Source organism: Lepisma saccharinum, chromosome 6, assembly GCF_977018435.1.
Source record: "Lepisma saccharinum chromosome 6, izLepSacc3.1, whole genome shotgun sequence".
NCBI lineage: Eukaryota > Metazoa > Arthropoda > Insecta > Zygentoma > Lepismatidae > Lepisma > Lepisma saccharinum.
The window spans coordinates 43669276-43685354 of NC_139234.1; the positions used below are offsets into that span (position 1 = coordinate 43669276).

Genomic DNA, 16079 nt, shown 5'->3' on the forward strand with positions numbered 1-16079 from the left:
ATCCGAAATGGTCGGATTCAAAAGTTCATTTTTTGTGATGATTTGGCATGGAATAACCCATATGAATGTACATAAAATTTGTTTTAATGAAGATTTATTAATAGAAGCAGTGAGAAAGCCACTAATTTTATTTTATAGCCTTTTAGAACATACTTAAAGCTTGAATTTTAAAAAAATTGGCATGATCACTGCAGAGCCTTTTAGTGATAATGGAATTTTATTAACACCATATGTTGACAAAAAAATATTTTTACTTTTGACTGATGGTTATGAGAAGTGAAAAAAGATAAAGAAATTAGAACAATTGAAATTTGTTTACTTCCTGTCCGGTGGTTCTCGTACCCAAACAACAATGCCGGAAAACGTTTTTCCTCAACAATGTTCACTGGCTATCAATTGTAGGTGTGATAAAAAGGGGGGGGATTATTGTTCTGTACTAGTTAGTAAGAAAGACACAATCTGCTTTTAATTTCTTCATCCGGAATTTCCTTATCCTGCCATCGATAATATAAACTATCTATTGCAATAAAGGCACAAAGAATAAATTATAACATGTATTTTAATATTCTGATGTAATTTTTGAATGTTTTAAAGCAAAGCTCTTGGCAAATTCATACATATAATTGGAGCGGAATATTTGCACATGAATAGTAATCAGTATTTTGAACAATTTTAAATTGTTGCAATTTTCAAGCATCAGTATCAGGAAAAAATGGTAAAAGTATCGGCTCGGCCCCAATCAGCAGTTGGTATCAGCAAAATTTTGGTATCAGTCACACCTGATATACACACATAAATCTAAAAAGTCCTATTAATTTGAAATTTGTTATCTGGCAAATGAATTACGTTACACAATGAAGGAAAAACATAGAAATAAATTAACAAAGATTTACCTGAAGTCCTTTTTGCGTTGATGATATCGAGTAGAACACTGCAGCTTGAATATCATCAGGATCTTCCTCAGTTATATCATAAGAACTTGAAGCGTCCACTGAAAAAAAAATGGACAGTCAATACCAGTCAGCCATACTATACAATATACGTACTAAAATAGGAAAGTGAAAGGAAATTAAAGATTGACTAAAAATTCATTTAGCAAAAAATCTATATAAAAAACTCAAAAAGAAAAAAAAAGACTGAATAAACCACACAGAATCTATTTCATACAAGTATCAGGCAAAAAAGGAAAAATACTCATTTAATGCATGATATATCACATATGACAATGAATTCCACACAATTTAATACATTGCTGTGATGTGATTATTGTGAGTTAAGTTCATAAAAGTAGTAAAAAATGGTAGGATTATACACTGACTTACACACTATTGATCAAAATGTCAGACTGATATTTTCACAAAAAACTGATATATCAATATTGGCTACCCCAACAAAGAAGTGACAGGTCTCAAAAAAGAAAACAGGTGTCTCTGATGGATTAGTGGTAATGATGTAGCCTTGTAAGCAAGGTGCTCTGGGTTTAATCAGTGGAGGCACTTTACAGAATGTTTACAGAATCCAATTTAACCTGTAGGTCCAATCGTGATTAGCCTCCCTGAGGATAAAGTGGACTTAAAAATAAATTTTAACTTCGTCATCCCTAAAATTAAATGATACGGTATACATACCTGACATTCGAGAAACACGTACAATGCTCCTCATATTACTGGATATATCTGAAGTTAAAGCAGTGTGGAGGACCATGATTGGTTCCTTGGGCATGCTACTGTGTGTGTACACAAAACATCTCCTGTAGGGACCAACACGTATTTTTAAATCTTTCCAACTTCTTACAGGATGAACAGCTTCATACTCTGCAATCTAGAAAAAAATAAAAAATCTCACATAAGATTTCTCATTTGGATATTGAATATTCATATTTAGTAACATTTTTGTATGATGTTGCACAAAAACAATTTAAAATCTACACAACAAGATTGATGAAATCAGCTACTTTCTAGGGTGATGATTCAAAGGAAGCAAGTACCTGTACTGAACTTGTTGTGAACATGTTCGACAACAAAAGATAATATGTGCATTATATTTTATAAATTTGAATAAACTCTGGTACATTTGGTGTATTTACTTGATATTTTGGTGCTAAAACGTCCATTCACTTCAAGAAAAAGAAACATTTTTCATAGTGAGATGCTTGTTCGTAGCACTGAAACAACAAGCAAATATAGTAACAGCTGTACCACAGAAAGAACATTAGTTATGTGTAGTTGCTTATATACATATATATATTATGGATGGGCAAATTTGCGCAAAAGTCTAACATTTTATTATTATCCTCATGAATGAAAACATATAATTCATGATTTTAGAAAGTAAATGCCTAAATATGTTGTTTCTTATTCAAAGGCAAAACTCTTGACAGTCAACTGGTTACAAACTTGGACTTCAATGAACATTTGCAATTTCAGATTGGTAGAACACTGGTTATTGTTATCAGTAAATTTTATACTGGAACCATTTTGGTATAGGAAAAATGTTAACTTTGTCCATTCCCCACGCTCCCACACATACATACAAATATATGGATGCACCTAGTGATTTGGATCCCACGTAGGTCCAGTCCCGATTAGCCTTATTGTGCATAAAGTGGACTTAAAACCCCAAATCAACAACAACATACAAATATAAATGGAAAGAAACAGTAAACACTTACAACACAAAAATAAAGATTGATATCTCACTGTCAAGACTGTAGGTTGACTTTAGAAACAAAGAAGGTATTGTCAATGGCAGTGTGGCCAGAAGAGGAAAGATGACAGACAACAGGAGTTGAGCAAAAATGCACTTTCAGCAGTTTGGTTGATGGGGTGGAAAATGTCAGAATGTTTATGGTTAAGGCTAGAGTGGGGGTGTAAGTAAGGCATTGTTACTGGTAGCCAGATTCAGTCTGGTGTGATGAGCCGGAAATAAAATATCAGCCAGCTCAGGTAGAAAGGGTTACACAAAGTTGCTGAGTGAGGGTGAGTGAGTTTAGTGAGAGGTTGACCTAAGTGACGTGCTGCCAAAGTTAGTTCATATGGAAGCTCTGACTTTACCCATCTTGGATACCGATAATCGATATGATGCAACACGACCAACCACGAGAAAGGTACTGTGATAAACAGCAGTCTTGTTATTATCAGTGTTTGGTAGACAGTGATCCAGCTCAAGCATGATTCACCCCCCCTTTTTTTAAAAAAAAAATGTGAATAATAAACTGGTAAAGTGACTGGAGCATTGAATGATTCAGCATTTCTCAAGAAATAACTACAAGAACCTCTCGTAGATGGCAAATAGCCTAAACGTAATATGGCTATTGTAGTATGCATAACTGATAAAGGGGGGAAAGATGCCCAACCTCCACACACATACATTCTAGGGTATGCACGTATCGCTCTGGTGCCTTAAATCTGTATCCTCGGAATTGTGGTGCCTCCGTCTTTTCTTGTGTTCTTTATTTGTTTTATTTCATTTTGATTTACAATGGTTGATTAGTTTACAATACATGTTTGTGTCTGAAGTTGTTCCTGTGCCTGGGACAAATTCAGATATTAGGTTTTACAATATAAATGTACTAAGAGATACATAAAAGAATATATAATATTTATAAAATAAATAAAAAAAGCACAATATAAGCTACTTCATAAGTAAACATTGCATATCTAAAAGGTAAAGAGGGAGAGGAATTTTGATATATCAATAAGGGTTGCAGAAAAGTAGGATTCGATGAGGATTTTCTGGAAATTCTGGAAATATAGGTTCCTGGAAATTTCAAGAAAGGAAAATTGTGTATACCCTGTTCCAGCTAACTGTGGAGCAGGGCCACACATAGCGGCAGAGGAGGAGGAGAAAATAGAGTGGTGAAAGTGCAGCATTGCCAACCGTACAGTCCTGACTGTACATATACGGAAATTTCATGGCATGTATGGACGTGCGGTCCAGACCTTAGTCCATACCCTAAATGTAAGCCTTGTCAAAATTTGCACTTGCTATTTTATCCCCAATATTTAACTAAGAAATTCTTAAACCAAGCGTACGGACCTGACACAAAAATGCAGTCCGTTTGCCATGTGCGTATGGTATTGTCGCTTTCAAAAGTTTGTAATGCTTACAGAGCAAAGCAGGGAAATTGGGTAACTCCAGTCGCTCATTACACAATCATGCTTCTCTCACTATTCACTGGTGGAGCAGTTTCGCATCACTACTTGCGCAGAGACTTCTTCTCGTTCACCTGGTCTACAGTTAGCTGGTACATGGTTTAGTTGTGAGTGTATTAGAGTTTGATTTATGGTTTAACATTCTTTGTTTAATAGGTTTCCTGGGAGCACAGGGAATTGGAATTCCTAGGGCATCAGGAAATAATAAGGAAGATGAGTTTCAGGTATTCAAGATTAATTAGCAAGAGGTGTTAGAGTAGTGGTAGAAGACGATTGATTAAATAATGGGTTGATGTTGAGGAAGGTCTTATATCTAGTACTTCTTCTTTTTCTCTAGACACCCCTCATCTCATTGGCATTGCGTAGACTCTTCTTTTATGAGTGCCTATGTCCTGTGGGCACTCCGTAGCTGGTGATGGTGAGGGTAGAGGTTGGATCAGTGGTGCGCTCTGTCCCCGAGCCTTGCGGATTTTCTTGGTGGGATAATTTCTATGCTGGGTAATTGGGGAGGTTGAGGATTACTTGAGACGAATTTATTGAGTTGTTCTTGTGATACTAGGTCTGCTAGGATGTTTAGCTTGGTGAAATGCTCGAATCTGATTTGCTGGTATGTGCTTAAATTTGGTATTTCCAATATTAATTTATTAATTCTTTCGTTGTTTGTAAACTCTGTGTTCTGGTATGTTGATAGTTCCTGGACAACTTGGGTATAGGTTGCTCCATCTTAGGTTGTGCCTTTCAAGATGGGTTCCATAGGAGCCGTGTCCCATAAGAAAATGTATGAGTCCTCTTGTAGGCTGTAGGTGTGACATAACTAGTGTTTCTTCGATGTTGGGTAGGAACTTTAATAATATTCATTCTTGTGTGGTGTTGGACCATTCAATCTGAAATACCTTATAATTTTGATGCCCAATGGCAAAGCAGTAAATTTTCCCATTAATTCCATAATTTTGTTTTCGTCTTCTCTTTTAATCCAGCATTTGGCTGCTCTGTATGTGATTATCTTGTCAATGGGCCAAAGACTGTTACCACGAGCATTGCAAGGGAGGATGTAGTCCTTAAAGCAAATGTCATTCTTAGGATTGCCTTTCTCTGGGATGATCTCAGTTTCTGGACGTATGTGCAATAGGTTAGGCTCCTTGCCAAAGTTGGTGCTGCATATGATACCTTGCATTATAAATTGCATATAGATATGCTTTTATAACTGATATGTGAAACATTTCTCGCCATTTGCTAGAAGAGGTCTCTGGATAACAGTAATTTGGAACCGGTAGTTGAAGACAGTGTTGTGGCCGTTGGTGTGGGTGGCAATGGTGAAGTTAAGTTCTTTGTGGTGGAGCAGTGATAGCTCGATTGAAGGTCTCACCCAGTCGCAGATGAGAACGTGTATAAAGTTAGAAGAGTGGTAAGTGCCTTGTGTGAATAGGGTGTCATTCCTTACTGCAGTGTGATCCTGGATTGTGTTGAAAGTGATGAAAATTGGGTAGAATCATATATACAGAGTGTTCATAATAAAGTAATGTAAAGGGTTTTTCATTAAGAGCGCTCGAACTTTGAAATGAAATAAAACAAATTGTGTAAGTGATATCACCATGCTTGTACTTTTGTTTTGAAACCAATTCGATGACATTATGTTTTAAAAATGCCAAATGGGCTTCGCTGGGTGATGCAAATCCTGGAGATCCAATTTTTGATGACATTCTCGCACAAAAATGGCTCAATTTCACCAATGATGCGAGTTATGTTGGCCTTGAGGGCGGCAATCATCTGTGGTTTGTCGGCATAGACCCTAGATTTCACGTAGCCCCACAAAAAATCTAATGGCGTTAAATCACAGGATCTGGGAGGCCAGCTGATGTTGCCACCTCGAGATATAATGGAGCCTTCGAACTTCTCATGCAACAAAGACAGTCTATCGCGTGCAGTAAGGCACATTGCGCTGTTCTGTTGAAACCACATGTTTGTCAGATCCATCCCATCAAATCTAGGCCAAAAAAAATTGTTAACATCGCCCTATATTGATCACCATTGACAGTGAGTGTGACTCCTTCTGATTTTTCGAAAAAATATGGACCGATAATTCCTCCGGACCAAAATGCACACCAAACAGTGACTTTGTCGGAAGGCAGTGGAACCTGATGAATCTCCCGTGGGATTTCATCGCTCCAAATCTGGCAATTCTGCTTGTTCACGAAGCCACTCAACCAGAAATGGGCCTCGTCACTAAACATGATTTTTCGCCCAAAAGCAGGATCAGCTTCAAACTGCTCTAGAGCCCAGTCAGGCTTTAGTTCTTGAGTTAATTGCACCTTATACAGGTGAAGACCCAAGTCACTATGCATAATTCGCCAAGTTGACATCGGAGAAATGCCAAGTTCTTGTGCACGACATGGAATGGACTGTCTTGGATTCTCCCGCACACTGTCCCGGACTGCTGCAATATTTTCAACGGATCTTGCACTTCGTTGACGCACAGGTGTTTCTTGGTCTACCACTGAACCAGTTGTTTCGAACTTCTTGATTAGACAGCAAATTGTTGACTCTGCAAGACGACCGTGGAGACCATAAATTGGACGCAGCGACCTGAACGTTTGGCGAACAGAACACTGCTTTTGATAGTAAATTTTAACAATTTCCACGCGTTGTTGAATTGTGTAGCGTTCCATGGTGAATTATCAAGACTAACTGAGCACACCTACTAAAGATTACGGCTGAGTCACTCTCGGCTTGGTCATGCACAGTTGCCAAACTTCGAGTGTTCCTATTGAAAAACCCTTTACTTGCACCAAAAAAAAAAAAAAGCTAACTTCTACAACCAATGAATTTATCACCTGCTTTCTGTTACAAAAGAAGCAGTTATAAATGTAATGTATCTGATATCATGGTAGCCATAAATATAATTTTAAGAACATGTACCCTCTGTTATACATGTATAGAATACATTTCAAGGCTGAGAGCACAAATTTTCAAAATTTACGCTAAACATTTCCAGGGTAGCTACGTTTTCTTAATTATGAAATTCTCTGACATTTCCAGGTTTTCCAGTCCAAAAATGAAATTTTTCCAGACACGTTTATCATCATGATGTTTGCATTTGACACTTGTGTTTTTCAATTAAATATATAATCCATTAATTATTATGAATATTCACCTTTACAACTTTTTTTTTTACCAAATTTCATTCTACATGCTCAAAAACACGTGAAAATTCGAAGAATAAAATGTAAAATTACAATCGGCATTAACTGTATTGGATGCTACAATCACGTGCATCTAGCCTTCAGGCTAAGTTAACAGAAGTACATTATTTCACCATAACAGATCTCCACAATATAAAAACAACAGAAAAAGTTCATAAACAACTAATCTTCATACACCATACACAATTTTTCATTTTCTAGTGGATTTATAGTGTCATAGAAAATGCTGCTTTTTTGCTTACATTTATAAGTACACAGAATCTGGAGAAATTTTTGTTGCATATTGGAATTCTATAGGAAATGTGAACAAGACTAAGATCTATAAAATTATAGAGGGTGGCACAAAAGTCACCATACAGCTGATGTTGTCTTTTCTTTAACATTCCTAGGTTTTAATTGTTTTTTTTTTGTTTTTTTTCAGTTTGAAAGATGTCACTGACGATCCAGAAGGGAACTGAAGTAATCCTTCTTGTCAGCAAAAATTCGATCCGGCAGGTTGCCCAGAGGTTCAACGAGCAACACCCAGACCGTGATCCCATCACACATGACACTGTTGGTAAGTTGATAGCTAAGTTTAAGGAAATGGGTAGTGTGGAAGACAACAAGAGAACTGGACGTCCGAAGACAGCAACTAATGAGCAGATGTTGACATTTATCATTGCGTCCATGGTGAAAAGCCTGAAGAAGAGTACTCGTTGACTGTCAAAGGAGACAGGTGTAAGCCATTGGAACATCCAGCGAATACTCAAAGTGAATAAATGGCACACCTACAAGATGCAATTGCTCCATCAGATGAGTGAAGATGACCCTGATCGCAGACTCCAGTCCTGTGAGTGGCTTTTCGGAATGCAGGCTCTCGACCTGGATTTCACAAGAACAATTCTCTTCTCGGATGAGGCTGTGTTTCACGTTAGCGCAGAGGTCAATAAGCAAAACATGCGATACTGGAGTAAGGATAATCCACATTGGACCATGGACAGCAAGGAAACAGGAGGTGAGAAGGTAATGGTGTGGTGCGGAATTTGGAACATGAGCATCATTGGACCAATATTCATTGACAGAAACCTCAATGCCGAAAGGTACCTGAACATGCTGGAAGATTCTGTAACACCCATGATGGCCAACCCTGATGGAACTGCCCCCACCTTCTTCCAGCAGGATGGTGCCACTCTACTCTTTGGGATTGACGTGCGGCAGTGGCTTGACACAAACTTCCCGGGGCACTGGATCGGGAGATGAGGTCCTATGGAGTGGCCACCGTGTTTGCCTGATCTGACCCCACTGGATTTTTTCTGTGGGGTCACGTGAAAGCCAAGCTGTACGAAGAGAAAATCAGGAGCTTGGATCACCTCAAGCAGTGCATCGAAGCAACATGTGATGCCATAACTGGGGACACCCTTCAAAACGTGCAGGATGATTGGATGGCCCGGATTCACCTGTGCATGGCATTTGAAGGGGGGGACACATCAAGCATGTTCTTTAAAAGCAGACCTATGACCTTCATTATTAATATTCGAGCACTGTAAGTTATGTAATAAATGTAAAACATGTCAGTAAGAAAAACATAATGTATACGTTAGCTATATGGTGACTTTTGCGCCACCCTGTAGATGATAACCTCATCTTCACCAACCTTTCTGATAATTATGATCAAATTGTCAATGTACTTTAGTTATTAATCAGATATCTGGACTGCAAGTCTTGCTTTGATATTCTTTCTAAAATTAGTGAATTATAAAAGTGAAAATTTATTACAGAAATTCAAAGGAACCATAATTTTGCACATGACTGAGAATCATAAGAATGAAAGAAACAAATTTTTGAACTGAATATTTTTTGAGACTGAAATCACAAGAACCGAATCCAGAAGTGGAAGTGAACTGCTTGTTCATTTTGCAACATTTTCTCTAGCAGACTCCAAAATGCACATAAATTCCGGACGATCTGCAAAATTCCCTGACATTTCCCCCATTTTCCTGTGACAAGCAAAATTCCCTGACATTTCCAGGTTTTCCAGACACGTTGTAACCCTGATTTCTTCTCTTTCATAACAAATAATCATGAAACTAAAAAATTTAGTCATAGAGAAAGACCACTAGCATTATTTTTGTGGTGATAGGCATTTTTATTAGCACTGCCTGCAACATTTAGTTTCCTGTATCCAGAATGGTCTACTTATCCTAACAACTCCTACAATTCATCTGATTCATTAATGTTAATTATTCACTAATGAGATAAAATAATTGTTTAACGAATCCAGATGGATTGATCAATTGATTGATTGAATTATCTTATTTTACGTCTTTTTCTTCCACTTTTTTGCTAATTGCAATGATGAGGATGAGTGGTAATATGATGAAATTGATGAAGGGACATTCACAAAAAAAAGCCTTGCCTAGGCTGGGATTCGAACCCCACAAAAAATGTATCCAGACATGCAACAATGAAGACACATTGTTAATGTTATTCACAACACACTAAACCTAACATATGTGACACTCTGCAATGAGTAAGTTAATATATCAGTATAGTACAATAAAATATTACTTCAACACAAACCTACCTACCGCCCGTTATTCACTCTCATATTGGAGGCTGGATGGAGATTATTATTACCTTCTGAAGCATCCGGCAAGGGGCATCCCACGTGACCCTCTCCAAATCCAGAAAGCCACTTGAGAACCACAGTGACAGAAGATCCCGTAGGGTTGCATTAAGTCTCTGCATATGGACCGTGTCCACATTTTGGACATCCATTTCATTTAACAAGTCCTACAAAAAGAAGTGGCACTTGTCACAAAAGTTTCACTTCATTCATAAGTTAGTTAATTTCCAAGATTTTCATAATTACTCCACACACTACTTAGGATTCATATTCTGGATGCCATACTTGAATAAATTTTCCAGCTAATAATATCAAAATAAGGACTAAGGAATGGTTCAATAACAGGTGGGAGCACATAGTGGTTCAGATTCCACTTTAAACTGTAGGTCTATTCCCAATTAGCCTATCTGTGCAGAAAGTGGACTTAAAACGAAAACTCAATTCAATTAATTTTCTACCACAGGTTTTCCAAGAAAAAATGAAGTATCATAGTAAATGCAGTACACAGTTTATGTGCTTTTAAATTTAATTAATATTGGATTTCACAATATTATTCTTTAAATCGCTACAACATATTCTTTAAGATATACTTTCTTATTTTCACCTTTAGATATTATCATACAATGCAAATATTTCAGGATTTGAACATACCAAGATATCAGTTCGTAGATCTACTAAGAATTTCACACCCTGCTCTAATCTTCCCATATGGGTAAAGAGCCAGCTATACTGTGGTGTAACTGCATTCTTTATATTGTCTTCTGCTTTTAACATCCTTACTTCATCACCATCCTGTAATGTAATAAAAAAAATATTTTAAAAACCTCAAAAATATTTTAGGAAACACTATGCAAATGCTATGGACAGCAGCTTAACCTAAATGCCATTAAATCAGCCACAATGTTGTATCCAACATAAACTAAGTGCTACAGAAACAACAATCAGCCACGTGGCTCTCTCTTACGCATTATTCCTTCAATAGAAAGTTCCACAGTGTAGAAAACTCTTCTATCTGCTCATAAAAGGTGTCACTACTATATTCTCAAAGTCAAAAACATTTTTTTCTTCATTATGTATCTGTGCCAGCAACACTGTTGGATTGTTGCAACATTGTTTGTGTGATGCAGGGTGGATAAAAGTCTTATTTTAAAAATAATTTTTGATGAATTTTTATTCAAATCACAGATTGTGATTTTTTAGAAGCTCGCAATTAATTGATTGTATGTTTTTTGGCAGGGTATATATTTTTTCTTTTACATGAAAGTTGTTTTGGTAAATGGCCCTGAAAATTGTTTGAACAGTTTGATTTAAGCAAATAAAAAAAAATATCTAAATATGCACTTTTCTGTTTCTGATACTGTATATATAAACCTACTTTGGAAAAGTTTGTTGAGTGTGCTAACGAAACTATACAGGGTGTCATTTTAATGGCGCCCACGGACCACAGATTCGTGTAGAAGACATCAAAACAAACAACTTTTCTCAGTAACATTTTTCACGTTGGTGCGTCAATTCGACGCTACAGCCATTCAAAAAAGACAGTTTTTGCCGCCTGGATGCTGGCAACCCAACACACATATTTGATCCTATCTGTGACGTCATTTCCTGCGGCGAAACAGCGCATGGTAGGGTTGCAAGGAACACAAGTTTTGTGAAAAATGACAAACTATCAACCACATTATTACCTGTAAAACGAAGCGAGAAACACGTCCAGTAAACCAAACATCATAGCCTACCAGCCAGAAGATCAGCAGTCATCTCAGGGGAAGGGGGAAGTGAACCAACGATATGAGAAATGGTAGAAACGTATTCAAAATGAAGAGTCAATATCGGATTTTGTCTCAGCCTACATGTCAAATATCAACAACAATAAATTTTATTGTACTTACAACTTACATGTGGCTGTTTACGCCCAGCTACATGTCAAATATTTGCAAATCTCGTTGCAAGGTTGATATCTACAGGTTTGTGTCCAGATGCCTTGTGGTACTTTGTGGTGATAACGGAAGTATCCGAGGTTCACGTTGTTACATTACGGCTAAAACACGTACAACCACAGTAACAATCTAATGATGAATCAGTAGCGAATATACTGCCCTGTCCAGAGTTGCAAAGTATTACATGTGTATCCGGTGCGTAGATAAACACAGTCGTCAGAGAGTTTGTTTTACTATTATTTATATCCCTGTATTTTCAACTATTTTTGTCACTTGCCTCATAATGCCCTGAATATACATTATATTATGTGTTGCTTACCTTTGGAATTTTGAGTTCTTTCATTTCTATTTTGTCATCTGTTCAGTGTTTCACAGACAACTAGTATCAGAAGGACAAAGTGGATAGACGAAATTGTAGATGCCAACTTGATAACTAGATTTGCAAATATTTGACATCTAAGTTGAGACAAAATTCGATATGACCATTTCCATTTGAATTCTATTTCCTTTCTACCATTTTTAGCATCGTTTGTTTACTTCCTGTTAGGTTGCAGAACGTGTTGTCTCGTTTTGTTTTACGGTACATAATGTGGCTGATTGTAGCTATGTCATTTTTCACAGAATATGTGTGTTCCTGGCAACCCTGTAACGCATCGCTTCACGATGGGATATGACGTCACAAATGCAATCAAATGTTGTGTGTGGTTGCCAGCATTCAGGCAGCAAAACGGGCTTTTTTGAACGACTGTAGCACCGAAACAACACTCCAACGAGAGAAATGACACTGAGAAAAGTTGTTTGTTTTGATGTCCTCTATAAGTTTCCATGGTCCGTGGGCGCCATTAAAATGACACCCTGTATAATAATTGCAGTAACATTTCTTCCTGTAAAGATAAAACAAAAATGACATTAACCATTACAGATTGACTACTGCTTTCATGTTGCGCAAGAATGTGTAAGTAAAACCACTGGCAAATGTTGTGTACTATGGCCTATATTTAGAGACCTTTATTATAATAATGATGTAACACAAGAAAGACTAAATCATTGTCCAGACTTTTTTATTAAGTAGATGAAATAGCCCTGAGAAATTGTTCCCTCCCACCACATGGTATAAATGATCCAAGTATGTCATAAGATTCTTCTTCATTTGTACCATTACGGTTCTCAGTATTCGCACATTGAATTAGGGAGGGGGGAAGTTCATGCAGTTGCCACACAGTTTTTGTACTACTGTATATAAAAAAAATAATGCCATTGGAATATTTTATGTTTGTACCATATTGTTTTGGGTTGTACTGTAACATTTAATTAAATTTAAATTTGGGAAGGCTGCCCACTCCCTCCCATGAAATTTTCTTGAAAACAGTTATGGTACAAACAAAAATACAAATGTGGTAAAAATGTAAAACATTCTAATTGTACTATTTTTGTGACAGTACAAGACTGAAGTTAGCCCCAAATCCAATTTGTGATTACTTGAGAACAACAATGGTACAAATGAATATAAAAGTGGTGAGGTTGACCAGGGCCGCTGAGATACAACATACACAGCTTCCATGACATCACAGGATTAGACAAGTACAGTCCATTTACAACATTTGACATAGTGCATATAAGTTTTCTCACTGAATCGCCCTTACTTATTCATTCAGAACATTGTTCAAGAACATTTCAAATGTTATATGGCATTGGAAAATACGTCAATAATATTGATAAAAGAAAAATCCAATCTTTACCGTGATGAAAAGGTTCTCTCGATAGCCTGAGAGAACCTTTTCATCATTCATCACCAGACTTACTCCAATCTTTACCGTTTGGCATAATGTACATTTATTTTTCAAATTACCAAAGGAAAAAAGGCGATATAGATAAAATGTTATCCTACATTTGAAACTTACTCTAAATTCGTTATGAATTATCGTTGTTAGTATATAATTGCTATTGAATTCCTGTGGAATGAAAACTTAGGGCCCAAGTTACATATGCCTTGCACCTTGAGATAATTTTGTAGAAGTTTACGTTGAGGATGAGGAAACAGCATGTAAGGTTGGAATTTCACATTAAATAAGCATTCCATCTTTGGAACCTCAATATTCCTGTGTAATGTGAATAAATTTTTAATTTTCTAGAAATCTGGTAAATATTTGGCTGCACAAGTTCCCGTAGTTTGGTTGTAGGTTACAATTATTTCAAATCATTTTCGTATTAAAAATTTTACATGCAAGTAAAGAGAGAAAGTGTACACATACTAATGCAACAAATGTACTACCCTAACCTATTTTAAATACCTGGATACTAAGAATAACATTTTAAATGGTCTAACAGTAATTCTAGCCTAAGAAAGGGATTTACGATCACATGGAAAATGAAACTCGTTGAGAATATTAATGCAAGCTACTTATTTTAATTAGAAAGTCAAAAGCAAAAAAAGAGAGATAAACATCATGTTCTACCAGAAGAATATTGTTAGAAGAATTTCATATTCTAAAATTCGTAAGATTTACATCCCTTTCCGGTAGACAAGCTAGATAATGGTAAAAATCAAGAGAAATTGTTTTTCAGGATGCATGGAAGTTCAAGGAAAATCAGTGTGTTTCATTCATCCCTAATAATGACAATTTACTTCTAACTGTATCTGGACATGTATTGAAATCATGTCATTCAAAATTCACCAACATATAAGTTGATTATTTATTCTCCCTTTGTACTTGTGACATTTACAACAAGTTGAGATAATATCTCGCTCCCGTACTTTTCCACAGATCATAAATGTAAATAAAGCAAATAGGTTACATAAAATCACAAAGACTGACTGTGTTAAGTATATGAATTGTTATTCTTTATATAGTCAATTTTCACTTTAGTAACTTGTCTACAGATTTTCGTTCTACATTTCCAAATACCTTAAATGTTGGAGACACAAGTACACATCTTTAAATAGTTCGATATCATTACCAATGAAAAAGAAGAGTTAACAGATGAATAAAGATTATGATTACATCAAAATAATCACAAAGATCTTTCTGTTTTTGACAGAAATAATCGACAAGGAAAAATATAACATCCATTATTGAGTACAAAAGTACAAAATTATCCACAATGTGTGTGAAATATGCAATTCAAATTAAATGAAGTCATAACATTCTATCGATGTACATTATATTTCTTTCATGTCATGTATATCATACAGCACATAATTCTTGTAAAACGGAATATAGCATATTATTGAATAAGTAAGTGAATATCCTCTAATGTGGCTAGAAAGTAAACAAGATGTTAAAGATGTGACATTTACACTTCAAACTGCACAATTTCAGACAACATTTACACAAGAATATGGACATATGAATAACAATCAAGGAATATAATAGTTACAAGTTCGTCATCCATGTAATTAATTACCATTCAGCTATGTTCACAAATTCTATGTTCACTGGTTGAACACAGACTTTTATTTTTTACTAACATGTAATCAAATGTTGTATCATATGCAAACACATAAATTTACTTGTAACTGATCACGATATAACAATGTTTAATTGGTTTGAGTTGGTGTTTTAAGTCCACTTTATGCACAGTAAGGCTAATCGGGACTGGACCTACAGTTTAAAGTGGGATCCGAACCACTTGTGCCTCCACCGGGTATCGAACCCGGGACCCCTTGATTACAAGGCAATGACGCTACCACTGCGCCATGAGGGAGGCCCAACAATGTTTAATTTGCGATAATAATTATTATTCTTACTCTGAAACAAATACATTTACAGGAATTCTCTTTCACACAACTTGTTCATTTAAATAGATGTATTTCCCTAAAACATACGACTATTCTTTAGATGTCATCAGCCCTTTAAGCATCACAGATTGAGGTGTGCAAACGGAGTATACGCATCTCGGAGGTGCCAGGTTGACCCCCATGAAAATGATATTGATTTTTTTCTAATCAACAGATTCTAATGATTTTACACAATATAAAATTGGTTCCAGCAAATGGAAAAACAAAAAACTGAGATATTTGATCCCAAATATTCCCTGGGTACCCCCACACCCCCTATACACCTTCATGTATAGTGCTAAGCACAGGGGAAAACTTCACCTTTTGTTTACCTTACTAAAGTATTACATTTTAGTCAAAATTAATTGACATAGGTGTAACTTAGCGAGAATAAACGGGGATTTT

At 36.2% G+C, this 16079-nt stretch overlaps 2 protein-coding genes across 2 annotated transcripts in view; both read right to left on the bottom strand.

Annotated features, from left to right (window-relative positions):
* The window catches only part of LOC145988718 (uncharacterized), a 363608-nt gene that overhangs the window by 173839 nt on the left and 173690 nt on the right, over positions 1 to 16079 (bottom strand). The gene's annotated exons all lie outside the window — the stretch shown is intronic.
* The window catches only part of LOC145988716 (malonyl-CoA decarboxylase, mitochondrial-like), a 33887-nt gene that overhangs the window by 13776 nt on the left and 4032 nt on the right, over positions 1 to 16079 (bottom strand). Inside the window, exons 3-6 of the mRNA XM_083123821.1 lie at positions 10611 to 10751; positions 9971 to 10126; positions 1629 to 1821; positions 894 to 991 (exon numbers count right to left, since the gene is read on the bottom strand). Of these exons, the coding sequence (XP_082979947.1) occupies positions 894 to 991; positions 1629 to 1821; positions 9971 to 10126; positions 10611 to 10751 (588 nt within the window). The remainder of the gene's footprint in view (positions 1 to 893; positions 992 to 1628; positions 1822 to 9970; positions 10127 to 10610; positions 10752 to 16079) is intronic.